The sequence below is a fragment of the Petromyzon marinus genome, chromosome 6 (genome assembly GCF_048934315.1).
Source record: "Petromyzon marinus isolate PM22_M1 ecotype Great Lakes invasive population chromosome 6, UKy_Petmar_22M1.pri1.0, whole genome shotgun sequence".
In the NCBI taxonomy this organism is placed as follows: domain Eukaryota; kingdom Metazoa; phylum Chordata; class Hyperoartia; order Petromyzontiformes; family Petromyzontidae; genus Petromyzon; species Petromyzon marinus.
Window position 1 is genome coordinate 15423775 of NC_133672.1, and position 21858 is coordinate 15445632.

General features: G+C 46.1%; 1 protein-coding gene and 1 long non-coding RNA gene across 7 annotated transcripts in view; one reads left to right on the forward strand and one right to left on the reverse strand.

Moving 5' to 3' along the window:
• BIRC6 (baculoviral IAP repeat containing 6) overlaps positions 1–7901 on the forward strand; it is a 165484-nt gene extending 157583 nt beyond the window's left edge. For all 6 annotated transcript variants that reach the window (XM_032947717.2, XM_032947722.2, XM_032947718.2 and 3 more), the window contains one exon: positions 6906–7901. In XM_032947717.2, coding sequence (XP_032803608.1) covers positions 6906–7268 — 363 coding nt within the window. In that variant the 3' untranslated portion in view covers positions 7269–7901. The remainder of the gene's footprint in view (positions 1–6905) is intronic.
• LOC116939420 (uncharacterized) overlaps positions 6059–21858 on the reverse strand; it is a 33889-nt gene continuing 18089 nt past the window's right edge. Inside the window, exon 3 of the long non-coding RNA XR_004402406.2 lies at positions 6059–6751. This is a non-coding gene — a long non-coding RNA (uncharacterized LOC116939420). The remainder of the gene's footprint in view (positions 6752–21858) is intronic.

Sequence of the window (21858 nt, forward strand, 5' to 3'; positions counted from 1 at the left end):
CAGCCTGCAAGGTGGATCAATGAAGAGTACGCTCGCACCGGTGTAAATCATGGAACCTCAATTGGCTTATCATATAAACAACCATCTAATTTGCTTTTATTGATAAATTAAAAAGCTCATTATACCCCTGGGCTCAATAAAAATGGGTTTGACTTTGTGGACACTCAATAGTGGTTCTCCTGTGGACAGACTTACCCCTGCCATGTGAATGTGTAATTTCCCACCACTGGCTCAGGGTCATCTATAAAAGATGAGCAAGCCATTGGCTCGTTTGAACATGCAACGAATTGAACATAATTTTTCGTAACTTTTTTTCCACAGCACTCTTAAAATATGCATTAATTTAGTTGTGGTATCAGTTATTTGTGTAGACTTGTCTTTCACAGCACCAATTTTATAATACCTTGACTGAAATTAATTGTGGCAGCGTTGCGAGCAACTTCATTACACTGCATTGCACTGCATTACACTGCATTGCGTAATGAAATGCAGTGCCAGAGCAATAGACAACGGCCTACTCGCTTTCCAAGTGCAGAATCTGGGTCTCTGGATGCAGCCCTTGGACAGGCATTGGGCAGGCATTGGGCAGGCATAAGACCTGAATAAAAATGGTGTTTTGTGGTGTCTTACATTGTTGGAAAGCTGGCATTTCGATGAAAAAGTTTAGTGTTTTGGTCCTTTTTCATGATTATTCTTCATTATGTTGTGATCAACAATCTCCACCTTAACACTAAATTATAGTACTTAAAAACATCATCACCAATTGCAGAGCAGCTGATGATCGGCCAGCTGTTACTTTGCCTGAAAGCAGCAGAAAGAGGATGGTTGTTCAGGTACTTACCCAGCACTCCTGACAAGCTCTCAGAGGATGAAGACCTCGTCACCAGGGCAGCTCCACCTCATCATGAGTAGCAGGAAGCAGATGCAACCGTGGAGGTCACTAAAACCTTTGAGCTCACTCAAAAGGTCAGACACCCAAGAATCTGGCTGCGGATGTGTCGACCTCCGAGGATGAGTTAATCGTCCAGGATGAATGTGGCTACCAGGGACCCTGCATAAAATTGGACAAGCACCAGCTGTGTACCTTCGTGCAGGTATGCTGTTAATGAGGAGCTTGCGCAGAGGAGAGCCAAGATGAAAAATATCCAACAACTCATCACCTAGAATGTTTTTGAATTGGGACTTGTTTGATGAAAAAATGGCGAGCTCCCGCAGGACGGCCTTCACTCACTGAGGTGCAGAATCTGACGCAAGCTCTAACTCCTGGAATGGGAGCAAGCACAGATGACTGAGCCCGGCGCTTTCTTCTCCAGGGATCAGCTGTTGAGAAATTCCTCCCCTAGACTTGTGAAGTCTCTGAAATAGATCCTACGGGAGAGGGCCAAACCAGCAAAGGCCTTGTGGCCTATGTGCAATCTCAAATTAATTAGCATAGTTGGCTACGTGCGGTGCGAAGTAAGTTCTACGTACATAAGGGCTTGATACGCACTGGATGAACCGGATGCCAATAACTTTTTGTCGGTGCCATATGGAACACTGCAATCGTGGCGAAGATGCTACCAGGACACCCTGCATTACAGGAGGAAATTTCCCCAGGCCTTGCTCAATACAATGAACAGGGCCCTGGACAAGGAATTTAAGAGGGTCCACCATGCAGCACCTATCATAACAAGTATCACAGCAGTATAAATATATATTCTGATATATAATAGCAGATTCATTATGGAGTCAGTGGAGACTCTGAAGCCAACGAGGAGGGGGACCACGAGTTCTAGCAGGTCTACCTCGGCATCCTGGATGCAGTCAAGTTCGTTATTGACGTCAGTAGGGACCTTATGACTATTGCCTTACAGGCAGCAGTAGCCACGGTCCGGGGCCGAAAGGTGATTTGGCAAAAGGGAACCAACTTGACCGTCTTTTCAAAAGCAGTCGTGGAACAGATACCAGCTGGACTTCCAGGAGCTGACCTACCTTGCCCAAGTCATTGTTCTAATCTACTTGTTTCCCTTCCACTTTTTGAGTTGCTATGCCCTCTTACAGTAATAGCATTATTGCACCTTACATTTTGGTCTGGCGTAAGCTCCAATTTTTTACGAAGCTTCTCGTAATCTTCATGTCGGCAGTCAGAAAACTGAGAATTCACATCTATCACCAACTTGGCAACCTTCTTATCAGGGCTGCGTCAAGCCCAAGTTGAAGTGGGAGACCGACATTGTCTTTCAGCTGCTCAAGTGCCTCCTATACAGTGAGGGAAAAAAGTATTTGATCCCCTGCTGATTTTGTACGTTTGCCCACTGACAAATACATGATCAGTCTATAATTTTAATGCTAGGTTTATTTGAACAGTGAGAGACAGAATAACAACAAGAAAATCCAGAAAAACGCATGTCAAAAATGTTATAAATGGATTTGCATTTTAATGAGGTAAATAAGTATTTGACCCTCTCTCAATCAGAACGATTTCTGGCTCCCAGGTGTCTTTTATACAGGTAACGAGCTGAGATTAGGAGCACACTCTTAAAGGGAGTGCTCCTTATCTCAGCTTGTTACCTGTATAAAAGACACCTGTCCACAGAATCAATCAATCAATCAGATTCCAAACTTTCCACCATGGCCAAGACCAAAGAGCTCTCCAAGGATGTCAGGAACAAGATTGTAGACCTACATAAGGCTGGAATGGGCTACAAGTCCATTGCCAAGCAGCTTGGTGAGAAGGTGACAACAGTTGGTGCGATTATTCGCAAATGAAGAAACACAAAAGAACTGTCAATCTCCCTTGGCCTAGGGCTCCATGCAAGATCTCACCTCGTGGAGTTGCAATGATCATGAGAACTGTGAGGAATCAGCCCAGAACTACACGGGGGGATCTTGTCAATGATCTCAAGGCAGCTGGGACCATAGTCACCAAGAAAACAATTGGTAACACTACGCCGTGAAGGACTGAAATCCTGCAGCGCCCGCAAGGTCCCCCTGCTCAAGAAAGCACATATACATGCCCGTCTGAAGTTTGCCAATGAACATCTGAATGATTCAGAGGACAACTGGGTGAAAGTGTTGTGGTCAGATGAGACCAAAATGGAGCTCTTTGGCATCAACTCAACTCGCCGTGTTTGGAGGAGGAGGAATGCTGCCTATGACCCCAAGAACACCATCCCCACCGTCAAACATGGAGGTGGAAACATGCTTTAGGGGTGTTTTTCTGCTAAGGGGACAGGACAACTTCACCGCATCAAAGGGACGATGGACGGGGCCATGTACCGTCAAATCTTTGGTGAGAACCTCCTTCCCTCAGCCAGGGCATTGAAAATGGGTCGTGGATGGGTATTCCAGCATGGCAATGACCCAAAACACACGGCCAATGCAACAAAGGAGTGGCTCAAGAAGAAGCACATTAAGGTCCTGGAGTGGCCTAGCCAGTCTCGAGACCTTAATCCCCTGCTGATTTTGTACGTTTGCCCACTGACAAAGAAATGATCAGTTTATAATTTTAATGGTAGGTTTATTTGAACAGTGAGAGACAGAATAACAACACAATTCCAGAAAAACGCATGTCAAAATGTTATAAATTGATTTGCATTTTAATGAGGGAAATAAGTATTTGACCCCTCTGTAAAACATGACTTAGTACTTGGTGGTAAAACATGACTTAGTACTTGGTGGCAAAACCCTTGTTGGCAATCACAGAGGTCAGACGTTTCTTGTCATTGGCCACCAGGTTTCCACACATCTCAGGAGGGATTTTGTCCCACTCCTCTTTGCAGATCTTCTCCAAGTCATTAAGGTTTCGAGGCTGACGTTTGGCAACTCAAACCTTCAGCTCCTTCCACAGATTTTCTATGGGATTAAGGTCTGGAGACTGGCTAGGCCACTCCAGGACCTTAATGTGCTTCTTCTTGAGCCACTCCTTTGTTGCCTTGGCCGTGTGTTTTGGGTCATTGTCATGCTGGAATACCCATCCACGACCCATTTTCAATGCCCTGGCTGAGGGAAGGAGGTTCTCACCCAAGATTTGACGGTACATGGCCCCGTCCATCGTCCCTTTGATGCGGTGAAGTTGTCCTGTCCCCTTAGCAGAAAAACACCCCCAAAGCATAATGTTTCCACCTCCATGTTTGACGGTGGGGATGGTGTTCTTGGGGTCATAGGCAGCATTCCTCCTCCTCCAAACACGGCGAGTTGAGTTGATGCCAAAGAGCTCCATTTTGGTCTTATCTGACCACAACACTTTTACTCATTTGTCCCCTGAATCATTCAGATGTTCATTGGCAAACTTCAGACGGGCATGTTTATGTGCTTTCTTGAGCAGGGGGACCTTGCGGGCGCTGCAGGATTTCAGTCCTTCACGGCGTAGTGTGTTACTAATTGTTTTCTTGGTGACTATGGTCCCAGCTGCCTTGAAATCATTGACAAGATCCTCCCGTGTAGTTCTGGGCTGCTTCCTCACCGTTCTCATGATCATTGCAACTCCACGAGGTGAGATCTTGCATGGAGCCCCAGGCCGAGGGAGATTGACAGTTCTTTTGTGTTTCTTCCATTTGCGAATAATCGCACCAACTGTTGTCACCTTCTCACCAAGCTGCTTGGCAATGGTCTTGTAGCCCATTCCAGCCTTGTGTAGGTCTACAATCTTGTCCCTGACATCCTTGGAAAGCTCTTTGGTCTTGGCCATGGTGGAGAGTTTGGAATCTGATTGATTGCTTATGTGGACAGGTGTCTTTTATACTGGTAACAAGCTGAGTTTATGAGCACTCCCTTTAAGAGTGTGCTCCTAATCTCAGCTCGTTACCTGTATAAAAGACACCTGGGAGCAAGAAATCTTTCTGATTGAGAGGGGTCAAATACTTATTTACCTCATTAAAATGCAAATCCATTTATAACATTTTTGACATGCGTTTTTCTGGATTTTCTTGTTGTTATTCTGTCTCTCACTGTTCAAATAAACCTAGCATTAAAATTATAGACTGATCATGTATTTGTCAGTGGGCAAACGTACAAAATCAGCAGGGGATCAAATACTTTTTTCCCTCACTGTATCCAACCCAACGACCTTACCACCTCAGAGTCGACATCTCGGTGGATGAGTGCCAAATGTGTCTGCCAGACAAAAAGGCGCTCCTCAGCCAGCACTCCAAAGATCTGCAACTCAGACCTGTGGCCTCAACAACATAATTGTTGCCCTGGTCGGGCCTTTATATGAGGCTGCTTCAGTGGGTTCTGCTGTTCTATTGGGACCCTATTCACGACAGTCAATTAGTGGGTCATATTGACCGAACAGTCGGTTGAGAGCCTCCCTTGGTGGACAGCATGAAAAAATCTGAAGAATCGTCGACGATTGGGAGGCCCTCCACCAGACCTCATCCTCTGGAGTGATGCGAGCGCATGGGAGTGGGTAGCTCACCTGCAGGGTATTCTAGTGCAGGGCAAATGGCTACCGCACACTGAAGGGAGCCTCATTCTCCAGTAACTCAGAGCAGTGCATATGGCCTTACATAATTTTCCTATCCGGGTTTGCCAGAAATCATATCTCACTTGCTGCGGCAACACGAGTGGTGGTCAGGATGAGGGCAGGGCATTAGTTATGTTGCTTGCCTTTCATTGGGCCGGACAACACTTGTTTTCCTCGCATTGGACCGGGTTAACATTGGTATTCAGATCTCCTGCAGTTTATAATAGGCCACTCACTGACCCTCCCAGTTGAGAGGGACCTACTGTGGTGGGGCAGAGGGTGTTTCCCAGACGTCAGGCGTTTCCCTTTGACTGCATGGACGTTCAAAGGGTAAGGTTCACTTACCTGGGATTTTCAGAACAGGTGCTGGTTTGGTGAGGATCACGGTGGCTGTTTGTCCTGTATAGGAACGCTGTCAGATGAAATGTGGCCTGAAACGTCTGAATTTCTGGATGGCCAAAGGAGTGCATTAGACACTGCTACACTCTCGCCAGAAAGGATTCACCTGATGTGTTAAGGGCTCATTCCACAAGAGCAGTGGGGGTATCATGGGCCAGGGCATTCAACGTGTCATTGGAGGTCACCGCATACATGTTCCAGAAACTACAGGCTTGGACATCTTGACTTTGCAGGATGCTCCCTTTGGGAGAACAGTTCTGTCTTCTGTCATTCGAGGAGTGACCTGTCCCTCTGCCAGTTACGACCTTTGGTATGATTGCTAATAGTGTCCAGCAGCATAGACGAAGATAAAATGAGGTTTTTGAGCCTGGGTAAAATCTTGTTTTTTGAGATCATACTACCTGTCCACTGGTCTCCCTCCCATACATCCCTACATTAAACTACTCTAATCACTGGGGAAGTTGTGTCTGGGTCCATCCCTTTGCTCAGGTAAGTTGGATGTGTTGGTTCTGTTCTCATACCTCCTCTTCTGTTTATTTACAGGTACATGTTGAGTCATATCCACTGCTTTGTTTAGGTGTCAGTCTTCTTTCTCACCGCCCCCCCTCCCATATTTTCCACATTGGTTTCTCTTGGGTTCATGGAATGAGGATGTTACGATCCCTTGTGGCATATGCTCATAGTTAACACTAAGCGACCAGTGGATGGGGGCATGGGCTAGAAAATCAAGTTTTTATCTCGGCAAAAGACCTTGTCTTGAAGGTGTTGGGTAAAGTGTTGCTTCTCAATACCGTGAGAGATGGTGGCAGTTTGGAGAGGCCTTCATCCAGCAGTGGCTGGTGCTGTAGCTGATGTTCTCCAAAAAGCCTCGTAGGAGTTGCACGTAATTGTGTATCACTTGATATCCTGCATTAAAAGAAAACGGTTGAGATTATTTCGTTCCATTTAAAAAAAAATGTCATCGCATATTTCATGTTCAGTAAACTAACTTCAGGCTAAAATCAACCACAGTCGCGGTGCACCAAGTGAGACGCGGTATTCTGTCCGTTCTGGCGTGCAGCGACACACCGCACAGCTCCGGGAGGTGCTCATGAAGCTGCCGTGCCCCGACGGCCTCGATCCGGATGAAGCAATGACAGCGGCGAACCCGGCTGCCATGCTCCACAGCGACACCGCCGCCCAGCAGCCTCTACACGGCAGTCAATTCGACTCGGGCCTAGGCAGGCCAAGCCCCGGGTCTCTAGGTGAAATGATGATGGGTCTAGTGACCGGTGCATCGCAGTGGCCGAGTTTAGCTGCAGAATATCCGGAAGAGACTGAGCTTGTTCCCGGAGATGGCTCAGAGCTAGAGACCAAGGCAGAACTGCCGCCAGCTGAGGGTGGTGTGGATGACGGGACCTCATCAGACGTGGGAAAGCTGTGACCGATTACCTGCCTGTTGACATGGGCAATGTAAAATATAACATCGAAAGGCCATTGCCTCGGACTGCAAACACCTTTAGGGAGCTGTGTGCAGCATTGTGCAGCAAAGTGTGGACAAGTGGGACTTGAATAATTTATCAGCTGTTGTGTAATCTTACAAGGAGTTTGAGCCTTCTGTCGGTTTAATTTTCATTGCTGAGAGGTGTGTGATGTGTGGCATCTCCAAATCCCGAAGAAATCCCGGCAGTTTTTTTACTTCCTCTTGTAGGAGGACTGATTTATGTATTGATGATCCCACTGTATACAGAAGAGCACGGTGATTTATTCTGTCATCAAAGGCCCAACTCCAAAATGCTGATCTATCGTGGTATGATGGGAAACATTCACGGTGGGGGGGGGGGATCATATAAAGCAGGCACCTAAATGTAATAAAATATCCATAATTTCTGTCTAATAGCAGCAATCTCACAGTTGTTTAATATCACCCAACACTTGTATTATTTAATCCGCGTAGCTTGTGTTTACTTTGGAAGTGTTTGTTATTGTGTCTTGCTGAGATTTTCACATTTTATTATTTCCATTTGGATTTCTATCCAAGCCATTGATGCTGAAATAAAGCATACTCAACATTCTACTAATGTCTGTGTTTGTCGCTCTGTTTTTTTTTCACCCACAAGTTTTTATTTCGGTAATTGCATCAAACATTAACAGAATGATACATTCGGTAAAATCGAGCAGACAGCTCTTGCGGCACGTTCTCAGCTCGGGGTTTGTATTGGTTAACAATAGGCACATGATTCCAGCCACGCATTGTGGATCTCTAAAAAGGAATCGTCCTTAGATATGTCCTCATGGGCAGACAGATATGGCAGGGGCATTCGTCCAACTCGCCCTTACACTTGGACAGATGACCGCAGCTTGGAGCCTGGTATAAGGTGCAGTGAAAGGACATGCTGTTCCTGATCAGAGACCAGAAGTGTGTCCTTTCCGCATTAAGAATTAATGCTGTTGTTTTCCCTGCTCTCCCTTTGTTATTCCGTCGTAATTTACTCAAATGTGTTGGGTAAAATAGCTGTGAAAGTAGTGTAATGCTCTGCGGCAGCTATAACCACATAAGTTGGTAAAATGGATGCACATGTACCATAGTTTACCCTCGAATGTTGCTCTGTGGGCTCAAGAAAGAGATTCTATCCATACGTGGTATAGCACGTCGCTAAGGCATTTGCTTTTTGAACAACCCCTATCAATACGCCTCGAATATATTTTTAAAATATGTTCTAGTTTTTGTACATCCTATAATCATTTTTGTTTTATGTCATCTGCTTTTATACCATAGACATTTGTCACGTATAATTAGTTTTTATATATATAGTTTAATAATGCATTGCTTTGTCCGCATGCTCCGTTTCTCTATACTAAGAATAGGGAAAAGTGATGTTGACAGTCTTTATGACTGACTTGGACTTTATCTGTTGGAAAGGTGACAAGTTATATCTGAGAGAAACATATCTGGTTTAACCGTGCTGAAGATGTGTTATCATTCCGGAGCTTCCTGAAGATGTGGGTAAAATGTCCAACCTTTAACCTTTTTGATCGCGATATCTTTGTGTGATATGACCGTAAATGTTTTCTAGCCGTGAGGCTGATAAATCCTATAAAACCAATAGTTATTTTTTTGGATACCACTTTTTCAATTTGTGCCAAAAAAAAACCCATAATAAAGGGTTTGTGCAGCAGAGATGGTTATCAACAACGAATATAGGACGCAATGGGAGAGAAGCAGGTATTGACGGTTTAAAGGGCCTCAAAATATTGGCCAGTAAAAAAACACTTTCCTTGTTTATGGTGTTTAATCTTATCCTATGATGAAGTACGATGAAATATGTCTTAGCAATCTGATAACGCCACAAGATTGTGTTAAATCAAAGAGGCTATACACCATGCAGCCACCTTAATCTCTGCATCTTCAAACGTGCCCTTTTACTCTTTAAGGACTATACAACAGGAAAGACACTAGGGTTAAAAATCTCTGTTTTATAAGCGATTTGTATTTTCTGTGGAAAATGTGCACGGCTAATATCACACTTGTGCAAAGTTTAAATTATGGGTTGTAAATGATCACTGCTTCATTGATTGATTGGTCAATTTTGCAATACATCGGTTGCGCTGTTAAGTATGCATTAAAATGCATCGACGTATCCTGAGTTGCATGTCACAGTTGCACATATGCTGACGCAGCTGTAAACATGTCGTAAGTCAAAGTATCTGCTAAAGTATTACAATGTTATTTGAAAAAGTAGTGTTTCAGTTTGCGATCTGGCAAATGATGTAAGCTTGATACTTACAGTGCTATCACAGCTTCATTGTGTCGGTCCATCACAACTTTGTAAAAGATTCGAAATTTACGTTGAAAGTTAATGAGAATCTTTTACCAAGTTGGAAAAGATTTTCGCGATGTGTTTCAACATACATTCTTCCCGTGTAAATATTTGCTAAATTTTCCTTGAAATTCTCGCTTAGGGTGTCTTTAAATGTTGAGTTATCTGGCAATCTTTTTAGAGTTTCATTTTTTTTGCTCTCTAAATTCAGTGACACATTCATTTGGTGCACAGGGATTGATGCAAGCCCACAAAGCCACCGATTTTAGTTTAGGAGACTTGCAACCAACAGGATCCGCTCCATTCGTCTCAATCTTGATCAACCTGGCATTTGGAGAGACCTGCAGGGGTGGATGGGGGGGAGCAAGGGGTGCCACCGGCAGAAAGATGTTAACTACCTCACCTGGTATATAGGGGGTCATGGGTTCGATCCCGACCCTGATGGCCTGTTTTTTTGGAGTTGGCATGTTTTCCCTGTGATAGCGCAGATTTTTTTTCGGGTCCTCCGCTTTCTCCCTCCACATTTAGAAACATGCGTTTAGAGTACATGGCTGCTATACTCTTCCACAAGATGAGCCACTTTAGTGAGCTATCAATTGTGGCCAGGTCACTTATGAAAAAGAGCGAGGTAGCTCAGTGGGCCTTGCCTAGTAAAATAATAGTGGTTTGGCCATTTCCAACTGCGGCACTTACAGAACGTAGACCCTACCTTTTCTGGTAAATTACAGAGATTTGGACAGCTGTCCTTGTTGGAACAATTAATTGCTTTGGGGTTTTAAGTAGACATCAGGATTAATTAAACGGAGAGGACACTCGGAACGGAGGAGGGTGTGGAGTTGGGTCACCCGTCCCTGCGGGGAAGACGGGAGTCCAGTTGGGGCCGCAAGGCAATAAAAGGCCACGAAATTAATTCCGATCCTATCGGCCTTTCGTAAATGGCTAACTGTGAGCGATTGGCACCATCGCTTGACCCTGAGGTACCAGAGGTAAACCTGACCGATAAGATAAGCTGCAAGTTGATAAAATTGTCTCTTAAGCTGTTTGAGTCAATGTGCTGCACATTGTTGTTGTTGCTGCCATTGAAGCACAACTGGGACACCTGGCGCTGCGCTGGTGGCTGTGAAAGGTGAAAAGGTGATGCAGAGACAACGCAATGTGTACAACCTCCGATTGTTTCCCATTACAACGATGAAACGCATATGGCGGATGAGAATAACTTTCAATCGTTGCCATTGAGTGTCGTTAACGCAAGAAATGTATCGCGAGCTTTTACAAAACGCTTTGTAGGCGGAGGGACTTTTATGACGAGTGCGTTCAAGTAGGCCAATGTCACATCGTAGTTCGGAATCTTTGTCAATTTCAGTGTCTTTAATGCTTTTTGGTGAAGATTACCGACAGGACAACTCCACAAGCAATGTTGTACAAAACCGAGGAGTCCCAAAACAAACGGCTATGTCAGCGTTCTTCATTGCAAGGCTCGCGGGCCCCTGGTGGCCCCCTGGTGACCTTTCGTGCGGCCCCCGACAACACGAATGTGAAAATGCCTCATCATTGTGCTGCTGTCAAACCCCAATGGTTTCAAACGTGTGGCGGCCCTCACACTGGTGATGTCTTATCTGCGTAAGTGCACCCTCCCCCCTTCCCCTCTGAAAGTCAGTGAAGAATACTGGGCTAGATACGACTGGTACAAAAACTCGCATGTTGTTGCATTCAAACTCATCTTTATTCGAACGTGGAGGGAAGAAGAGAGATAAATTACATCTCCGCAACCAGCCAAGATGTAGCATGTGAGCAGGGGGTGGAGCAGTAGGACGAAGCGTGGTGGTGTTGTGATGTTGCACATCTTAGAGGAGGGGCACTGATTGCGGTACATGTCGGTGGGAGTAGGAAGGGGGGGTCCGGGTGCACTTTCCTGCCCCCGCCCCCCCCCCCCCCCCCAGACAGAACCAATACAGTGATTTGAGGTGTTGGGGATTTGTGATCAAGTGTTGGCATCAGAGCTGTGGCAGATAATTATTCGACACTCGGGGGGGGGGGGCGCTCGCTGTGGATATATTGAATGTTGCTTTCGTATGTTGAGTATTTTTCTACAGCGCTTTGTCACATCCACTGCTGGACAAAAGATTCCAGAAACTTTTCGGTCATGGGGCTTGCTTGACCATACTTTATCATGCTGGACACTGCCGGGTGATGTGGGTACCCAGGGCTTGCACAGATATCACTTGGCCATGGGCGGGAATCGAACTTGGGTAGTAGAGTTTACGGTGCAGTGCGATAGACACTGCATTACCCATCAACCTCAATTAAGCATGTATGTATGTACGATTAGTAGAAAACAAAAATGAGACGACATATCTTTGGAAAGCGAGACCTGAAAAAGATGACGAGCTTTATCTAGACGAGAGCTATTGACGTGAACTGGATATGGCTTACAATCCTGCGCCGTGTGTTGCGTTCAGATGAAGCTTGACAAGTCGGGCAAGATTTATTGTCAAGGATGAGGGATTTGGTGCATTAAAAATGCACATCTTGAAAATAACATTCATGAAGTAAAATGGAGCTAAAATGGTTATGGGAGAGGAGTTGCGAAAATGCAACTTAAGAGTTAGAACGTGATAATTTATTAATTGGTCACTGCATCAGCCGCGTATTGTCCCAGTGCTCCTGCTCTCTCACTATCCGGAAGGGCTGCATGCTGATGAGTGCTGAAGTTTTCAGACTCGTGAACGCATTGTTGGTATTTTCGCAGCCGAGAACACGTGTGGTTGAAATGTTCTGCAATGTGTGCCATCGAGTTGTGCTGCTCCGTTGGGTGGAATCAAAGCTGAGTCGAGGAATGCAGCAAACTGCCGTCGTGACTCGTGGTGTCAAGACTGCAAGTCTCTACCATTACAAATAACGAGCGTGTAAAAAAAAAATGGGAAAAATAAAATAGAATATTCTACTGAATTGTCTTCAAACATCGCATTGTGTGTGTTTTTAAAATGAGAACGAAAAGCAATTATGATCCTGCTTTTGTGACCGTTGCATTGTTTGTTCGATGCTCGCCGCCGCGGGTTGTGATGTGTCGCACGGTCATTTATGTGGGATGCAGCACGTTACATATGAAAGGGCTTCAACCACCTGTCTTCAGAACAGTCGGTGGCAGAGACAAATACATCCGTGAGCCAAGCGGCGCGCTCAACAGAGGCGCGCGCTTGCCGCTCAATAACCACGGGGGAGCACACCACTGCACCTCAGTGGACAGAAAACCCGGACCTGCCAATACAATCGTGATGCTGGACTGGAGTCTCCCAGTGTGGGCTGGCAGGATGGAGTCTCCTGTCACAGGGGCGGGGGGGGGAATCTACATTATTTGGCGCTGGGGGCAAGTTAATTTAATAGGAGGTGGCGTTTTGGAAGGGAATATTATGCCCACGTGCCTTTGTTGCTGAGACAGGTTTGCTAAGTACACTGACAAAAACAAACTTTGACAGTGTCCTCCCGACACAGATGGCAGGTAGGGAATTTGCTGGGCACGTGGTGTTGTCTGGTAAGGCTTCCCAACCAGGTGTCCGTTAACATTGGGCATGGCAGCGCTGAAGAAAGCTGGAAAAATGGAGAGCAGGGTGTAATGCAGCATACTCGATGTGGCCTATGCCAGCTATGACTGTCCTTGTATCTAATTTTAGGGTTTCTAATGTCATGTGTGACTTTAATGCATTCGCCGGGGAAGGAAATTAATATGAAACACGTACAGAATTTCCCCATCATTGGAGAGACTGTAAGCTGTTTATGGTTTTTTTTATTTCATGGTGTTATTGTGGAGGTCATAGTTTATTAGATTTTGTTGGTTTTAGTATTACTGTGCATGTTTCTAAATGCATTTAAATAGTACCCTTTCATCACAATAACCTGCGCATTTTGAACCCATGATGAAATTTGCCGAATTACATCTGCATAAAATAGCTACGAATGATTTGCCATGTAACCAGGATACTTATGTAATGATGGTTATTTCTACATTAAACATTTATTCAAATAGTCACGTGCTGATTTGAAAAATAATATCAGGTGGCATTTGCATATGTTCGACATGGGAATTTTATTTTTTATATATATTGGTGTGCAAATAATTAGTCTCTTTATTTCAAATTCAGTTTCACCATCCCCATTTGTTGTACTTTTTGCACCGTTGGTTTGATTGCCGTGATGGCGTTTTCGGGTAGCGTGACTCCCCGTAGGACCCTGTATTTGATATTTTCGTCGGTTTGCTCTGCTCAGGTCCTGTGCGTGTGCAGTACAAATTTGCACTCCGTATTTACAGGCAATCTTCACCAAGAGTCATTCCCCGGCCTTCTCTGCCACCCGTGGGTAGCAGGATGACGCAGAGCACATAAATAATGAGCAGTGCATGTGGCATGCAATTACGACTTTAATAGACCTAATACCCCATGTACCGATTTCTATCTGAAACTTTGCACAAAAATAGATAAATCATAATGTCCATTTTGTCTCCCACAGAAACCTCAGCGCAGCTCAAGGCTGCTAAGTTACTTCGCAAACATGATGGTGATTTCACATGCAGGCTAAACACGCATTGATTGTGTATACTCGGTGGGAAAAGAGGGGTTGTTTTTTTAGAGGCAAACAATTTTAAAGACATAGCACATTTTTTTTATCTGCATTCCCCGAGTGGAGCGCATTTAAAGTCGTGATGCTGTCAGAACGGTGGCAACGCTTTGCATGCAGCAGCTGTCTTGATTTCCAAATGCGTCTCCACTGTCAAGCAGAGGCACAATTTGTGCCCGAGGAGGGGGCATAAGCAGAAGCCGCCGGCCATTGGGTGGAGGCATCCACAACTGCGGGGATATGAGAAGACACTGGGAGGCGGGAGAGGAGTGTGGGTGTTTTGTTTAGAATGAACCACAGGAGCGGCAGTTATTGTAAAGAGGGTGTCGAGGGTGCACGTGGTGACCGGCCCCATCGGGGTGCAAGGGGTGCAGCAAACGGGGCCGGGTAACGCAACGTCGCGAAAAGCGCGCTCCAGGCGGCTGCCGCTCCATCCGCACCGTGAAAAGCGAGCGCCGGATCCCGCCGTAGCCCCTCGTGGCTGGCGTGGCAACGGCGCTCTCGCATCTCGCGCCTTTGTGGGGGGGGGGGGGGGGCTTCCGAAGGCACCGGGCGCGCGAGCTGATCCGGCTGTTACGTAAACAAACTTTGTATTCTTAGCTCTTTCGGTAAAGTCACGTTGAAGGGAAACAATAACATAATAAAATATATATGAAACAATAAAAATTCTCACGACGTTTCGACCATAACGCAAACGGTCATCATCAGGTGTGAAAAACCAACGGCACCTGATGATAACCGTTTGCGTTATGGTCGAAACGTCGTGATAATTTTTATTGTTTTATATATTATTATTTTATTGTTTCCCTTCAACGTGACTTTACCGAAAGAGCTAAGAATATGAATTACTGCAGTCACGAAAGCTTTAAATCAATATTTAAACTTTGTTTGGTTTAATAACGAATACACGCAGACGAGAGATAGAGCTCAGGGAAGCCAAACGAATTTTGTTGGTGTTGTAAATATTTGTCCAGATCAAACAAATCAACTCATTTTGGTTCACGTTGACGGTGACGTTTATTAAATGTCGTGTGCGATCCATTCCAAACGCCGAAGTGCCGCACGAAACGCGCGGTTCTGAAACAAGACAGCTGGCAGCACGATTAAGTTGTGGCTGCAGCTATCGCAGCAAAGAATTTGCACGAAGTTGTTGCGAACAAAATGTCTCGCCTATTAATGTTTCATTAGCTACTTAGTGGGGCACCATTCTAATCTCTATTCCCAAGTCATTCCTAATCATAGCCATCTCTTAATCCGGTATCCAGGCTTGATGCGCATCACTAGAACATTTTCATTATGCACATCTCCGGTTTTCTTTATTTAGGGAATCTCTAAATTGCAGTGTGCGACACATTTATTTTTATGTAATAACCGTGTTGCCTGAGAGATGCGACGAGTGATGGAGGGAGAGTTTTTACAGCACTAAATTGTGGTGATGCACAAAATATATCTAGCAGGTGGCGTGTAATGCATGTGCCTCATCGTAAGGCAGACGCGTTCCGCCCCTCCTCCACTGCCCCAAGTCCTTCGGGTCGCCAACACGCGATGCGCTCATCCGTCTGCCCTGTGCATCACGGCGGATAGTCTGGGTTCCCCCACCCCCCATCTCCCCTTCCCCGTGTAACACATGGTGCAGCTCAGTGACTCTCGTGGGCTTAAAAGTTTCCAGAAAGTAGTCGGCTCTAGTGGTATGCGCTGGCACGAGGCAAAACTTTCAGTGGTAGCTCTGACAGCAGCGCTAGTTTGAACGCGTGTCTTGATGGACCAGGAGCAGGATGGCCGTGTAGGAGGGGGCCTACACGCCACAAATATGCCTCTAGAGGCCTCGGCTAATTATATAATTTGAATCATCGGCGAAATGCGGCGGACCTCGAATGCCCAGCTGCAACCCTCCATTTTCAATATTTATATTTTTCAAATGTGTATTGGGCAATTATGCATTGCTCATTTCTGTCGGTTGGCAAATGTGTAAATGCGAACACAAGGGACAGGGGAGTCATGAGATTGTCTGGTGGTATACAAAGGTGCTGAATTGGACAGCGTCCCGTATATGGTGCTCTATGGGGCAGCAAAGATGATAAAGGAAATGTACCAACGCTAGCACCAGTAGGCACCAAGGGTAAGAGATGAGGTTCGCCGAGTAGCAGTATCGCTGTTGTCTTTGAACACAATGTGTAATCGCTGCACATTTTGCCAAAAAACATGTTTTTTTTAAAGCAGAACATCCACGTCCCAGATGTGTGAGCGTGGCCAAGTGTGAGATTAAAATGTATCTGTGTTTACCTAGCACAGCCTTAACGGAGACTGCTCCAATAAAGGTGAAAAATTGTTGTGGTTCAAACTGCATTAATCAGATTCATCCGAAATGGTTTCGTTGAATAGGGGCACGAGACCGATTGAAATTACCATGATTACACTGCTTGCTGCAGTGATTGAATATCTGCTTGTCGTGTGTTAGTAGCAGTGGAGGTGAGATTTTTTTTTTAATGGGATGTTCCAACACCTTTTAAAGTCCGCGAATGTGCTTTCACCTTGTGGTAATGTGTTTGTCGCTCATTGTATAATGGCGAACGTTGATGCTGCTGGCTCAAGACAATTTTCAACGAATAATCGCCCGTGGGGAATTAATATTCCATGCGAGTGGCAGGACACTGATTTCCTGATGATGTGCCCAGCCTGGGCATTGTGTCAGTAGCGCTAATAGGATCGATGCGTCACGTTAATGACTTTCTGGTGTCGCTCGTGGCTACAGATTACGCAGTCAAAAGTTACAAAACAAAGCTGAGAGTGCATACTTAACTTACTGTTTGCCTCCACTATAACAATGATGAGAGCATTATATTCTGCAGCGTGGGCCCATTGCGCTGAAAGCTGGAGGAAACCATACATTTAAATTGGCCGTACTGCCACGCTTCGAGTCGTACGGCTTGTGAGTTTGCCAGACCACGAAGCGAGGCGCCGAGAGGACCTTCTTTGTTATTTGGAAGATAATTCATTATGTTCACAATTTTTTTTTAATTTCATTCGACGATAATCAGATGGGATTTTTTTTGTTGTTGCAGTTTTGCAATGTCAGCCAATGTTAAAGATGTTGATAAACGCACGGCAGCAATTTAGCAGCAACGTGATGGCACACATTCATGCACGCACCCGGGGTCGATTTCCACGGCAGCGGGGGTGGGGGGGGGGGGGCTATTGTGGGGCCCTCGGAGGCATTCTGCTCGTGCTACTTGTCCAACAAGTTATTATCGATATATACTGACGTTCGGCTGCACCATTAAGGTCATGTGTTCCTTTTGCATGCACATTACATATGTGAAGCGGCCAAAACCTTTCGTACAACATGCTAAAAACAATGGTGTTAGTTTAACACGTAGGCTTTCGTGACCAATATTATCCGTGATATAGGTACTTGAATTGTAGATGGTGTGGGTTTACTCTCCAACACTAGCTGAACTAGTAACGCATTGGCATGTTTTGTTTACGTGACAAACCTTACTAATTGGCCGCATCGGGTGGTGGCAGGTTTAACGACGCATTTACATTTACGCGTTCTAACCCAAAAACCCTAGTATGGACAATAGTGTTTGTCTTGTCTTCTATAACCTGCTCTCCGTTCACATAAGCCAGTGGGTTTCACGGCACGTACTACATACGAGCATAGACAGTGAATTAAAAGCGATGGTATATTTGCAACTGTTATTTTAAGATCAATACTGGAATTCTCCTGCGCTATTGGAATACGTATTATCTCATGCCGGTTGCGTGATGGGTTTGAGCTATCTCCTCTATGGCGATAACATACCCTTGTAAAGTGCTCGCTCTTTTGGAACGGCACTTGTGTGCGGACAGCTGCGTGTGATTTAAATTGCGTCCGTGCGGCTAAATGCACTTTGCGTGTTTATTTTTCGGTCGCTGGGGTCAGTGCCTCCGCTGGGCCCTCGCGCCGTTAAAGCGGTGGGCAGATATTGCGTCTCGCAAGGCGTTGCGCGTCGCGTTAGAACGCAAACGATAGGCGTGAAGTCGCGGAAAGAAGGCGGCACCCGAGGCCAATGGATGGGAGTTCGATAAAAATGTTAAACAACAAGAAAAATTACACTGGAAATTAAGACAAGTTGCCTATCCACGGAGGGCTGACGGTTGGGTGTATTGCGTCGAGCTGGTGTTAGACCACTCAGAGACCTGGCTGTTAGGGATGTCAGCTTTTATTTCTCCACGAGCTGACATCAACCACCCCAAGCAGAGGAGCTATAGCCTGGTAGCTGGCTACCACAAAGAAAATCAAACGAATAAGAATAAGCAGAAAACCACCCACACATATCTAATCACACCTCGTATTCCTAATGCCTTCCCGAGACTCACACAGAAGCTTCAGGGGGAGAGGGGTCATACACCTTCCTTACTCTCCCCACTCCTCACCTGCTAACCCCTCGCAGTTGGCAGCTCGTGCCTCGCGCTTTTCCCTTCTTTGAGCAGTGGGAGATGTCCACAGCTAGCCGAGCAGCCACCCAGAGAACCAGATGGAAACAGTCTCCATGCTTGGCCAGTGCCATGCTGCAACCGGTTTGGTTCCACGCTCCTGCCGCTCCTGTCATTCCCCTTGCTCTGTCCCAGAAGTCCCACCTTCCCTGGTTCAATAATCCCCAGATCGGCCGAGTGAAGATCCCCTGGTCCTCACTCGCGTCGCTGCTTGAGGGTGGGAGCTCGCCCAGCCAGTACTGGGGGGTGGTGGTGGAGAAATGTTGCCACCACCACCGCTGCTGTTGCTGCTTCTGCGTTGAGATCCACCCAACCCCCCACTGCTGATTTGGATGCTCCTTTTATAGTGCTGCTCTCAGCCCATTGTTTAGCCCCTGGGCCAATCACGTGAGAGGTCCGAATATAAATGGTCAGATTCCCTCCCCCTGGTTGGCCTGTTCCACTCAAAACCTGTCCCCACGTCGGTCTGACCACGCTGTGGTGGCTCCTGGCTCCACACAAAGGACCGCGCCCAAAAACACCAGTTTCTCTCTCCAGCTTAATGGGTATGCCTCACGCACTACGCCACAATGCCCTCCCCCCTTCGTAAGCTGAGGCTCCCTCAACTCTCCCTTGCGTTGTGCGCTGAAGCATCCTTAAACAGTTGGGGACCCAGTGTCGCTTCGACTCAGGAAATCCGCCCCTATGTTCTCACATCCTTTGAGAACCCTCACCCTGTAATTATATGGCTGTAGCGACAAGGCCCAACACATCACCCTGCTATTATCCATTTTAGCCCAATTCAGGTACAAGAGGGGTTTGTGATCAGTCTCTAATATGAACTCTCTTCCATATAGATACATTCGCAACTTGTGTACCGCCTATACTAGAGCTAGGCACTCCCTGGCTAGCAGTTTTCGACTTGCATAGAGTACTGGAAACAACTCTTCCTCACATTCCTGGAGTAGCACTGCACCTAGCCCGTTTTCCGATGCATCTGTGTGGAGCACAACTGCTTTGTCCACATCTGTCAGCTTCAGAATTGGTTCATGGGTCAATGCTTTTCGTAGACCCTCAAAACTCTGCTTTGCCTCCTCACTCCACGTAACGTGGTTCGGTTCTCCCTTGCAAGTTTTATCCATCAAAGGTTTAGCCACTTCAGCAAAGTTTGGGATGAACTTGCGGTAAAACCCAACCAACCCTAAAAACGAACGCAGTTCCCTTTTTGTTCCCGGAACTTTAGCTTCCGCAATCTTTTGGACTTTAGCCTCCTGAAGCTGAATGTTCCCCTTCACCCATCTGATGTCCAAGGCAATCAATAGCCCTCTTACCAACTTCACACTTTGTCGGTCGGGCCGTCTGGTGGCTGTTCCTCAAACGCTCTGGCACTGCTTCCAGTACCTCCAGGTGCTCTTTCCAAGTTGCCGTGTGGATGAGTTTCTCATCTATGTAGTTTACAGCCTGGGGAATGCCTTTCAGCAGCCGTCTCATCATTTGACTGAACACTGTCGGTGCATTTACCACACCGAAGGGGATTTTTGTAAAATGATACAAACCATCATGAGTTGCAAATGCCGTCTTGTGCCGATCGTTCTTTGCCACTGGTATTTGCCAGTACCCTTCTGTAAGGTCAAGCTATAAAAAGTACCGAGATCCCCCCAGTTGTGTGAACAATGCCTCCATGTTTGGGCTCAACATCTGCCACCGTGATTCTATTCAAACATCGATAATCCACACAGAATTGCACTGTGCCATCCTTCTTTCCCACGCAGACAACAGTGCTGGAATACTGAGAGTCTGACTCTTCAACCACCCCCATGTCAAGCATTGCCTTCACTTAATGATCAACTTGATCCTTCACTGCGATTGGTGCAGGGTATGGGTTCTGTCTCACGGGCGTGTTATCTGTCAGCATGATGCGGTAGGTAGCTAGTTCTGTACTGCCTGGTCTACCTGTTAGTACCTCGTTATACCTTTGCAAGAGGTTACACACTAGTTGCTGTTGTTAGGGCCTTCGGTCATTACCAACACTAACGTCCCCCCACCTCTCTTCTGGATCCCGTAGTAATGGTACCAAACAAATTCCTGGTTCCTTGCCTACCTCTCCATCTTCAGCCAAGCAGATGTTAACCCCCCATCACGACATCAAAGTGGGTGATGCCACATCCCTTCACCTCCATATCAGGCTTCAAAACAGGGGTGTTTCTATCTTAATATATTTCTTTAGGTTGTTGGCATGGTACAGGCGTTCAGTCCCATTGACCTCTATCTTGTAATCTGCCACTCCCACCTTTCTGATTACGTTATATGAACCTTTTCATCTCAGCAGCAGTTTGTTTTGCTCAGTAGGCAAAAACAGTAGAACGAAATCGCCTACCATAAAGTTCCGGTCTTTCGCCCGTCGAATTATATAATCCCTTCTGCTTCCCTGCAGCTGTCCTTCACGGTTCTCTAGCAAATTAACAGGTTTGCTCTAGCTTGTTTTTCAGAGCTCAAAAACATGCTGGTAAGTCATCTTCACCTCTGCCTCAGTCTCGTTTTTTTGACTACAGTGTTTTAAGTTTGCTTAGGGGTCCACGCACCGAGTGACCATATAACAACTCGAATGGGGCAAACCCCAAGCTTTCTTGTGGCACTTCTCTGTAGGCAAAAAGTAATGCTGGTAAATATTTGTCCCGCATACGAGGTGGCTCTGACGACATACATCGCAGCATGTTCTTCAACGTCCCATTGAATCATTCGACCAGCCCATTACATTTTGGGTTAGAAGGGGTCATCCACAGTTGTCTGACAGACAGGAGTCTACTGAACTCCTTTATCAAATCTGCCATAAATTGTGCCCCTCTATCCGTCAAAAATCTCAGTGGGTACTCCAACGCGACCGAAGATTTCGACCATCGCTTCTGCCACTTCAGCCGTCTCAATCGTTTTTAATGCCACAGCTTCAGGGTAACGCGTAGCATAGTCCACCAACGTTAAAATGTATCGATGTCCCCTTTCCGTCACTGGAAGAGGTCCTACTAAATCAACACCCACCCGTTGAAAAGGTGTGTCAATCAAATGGCATCTGCCCTAATGATACCTTACTTACTCTGCCCGTTGCAACTGTCCGTTGACAGATATCGCATGATTGACAGAAGCGCT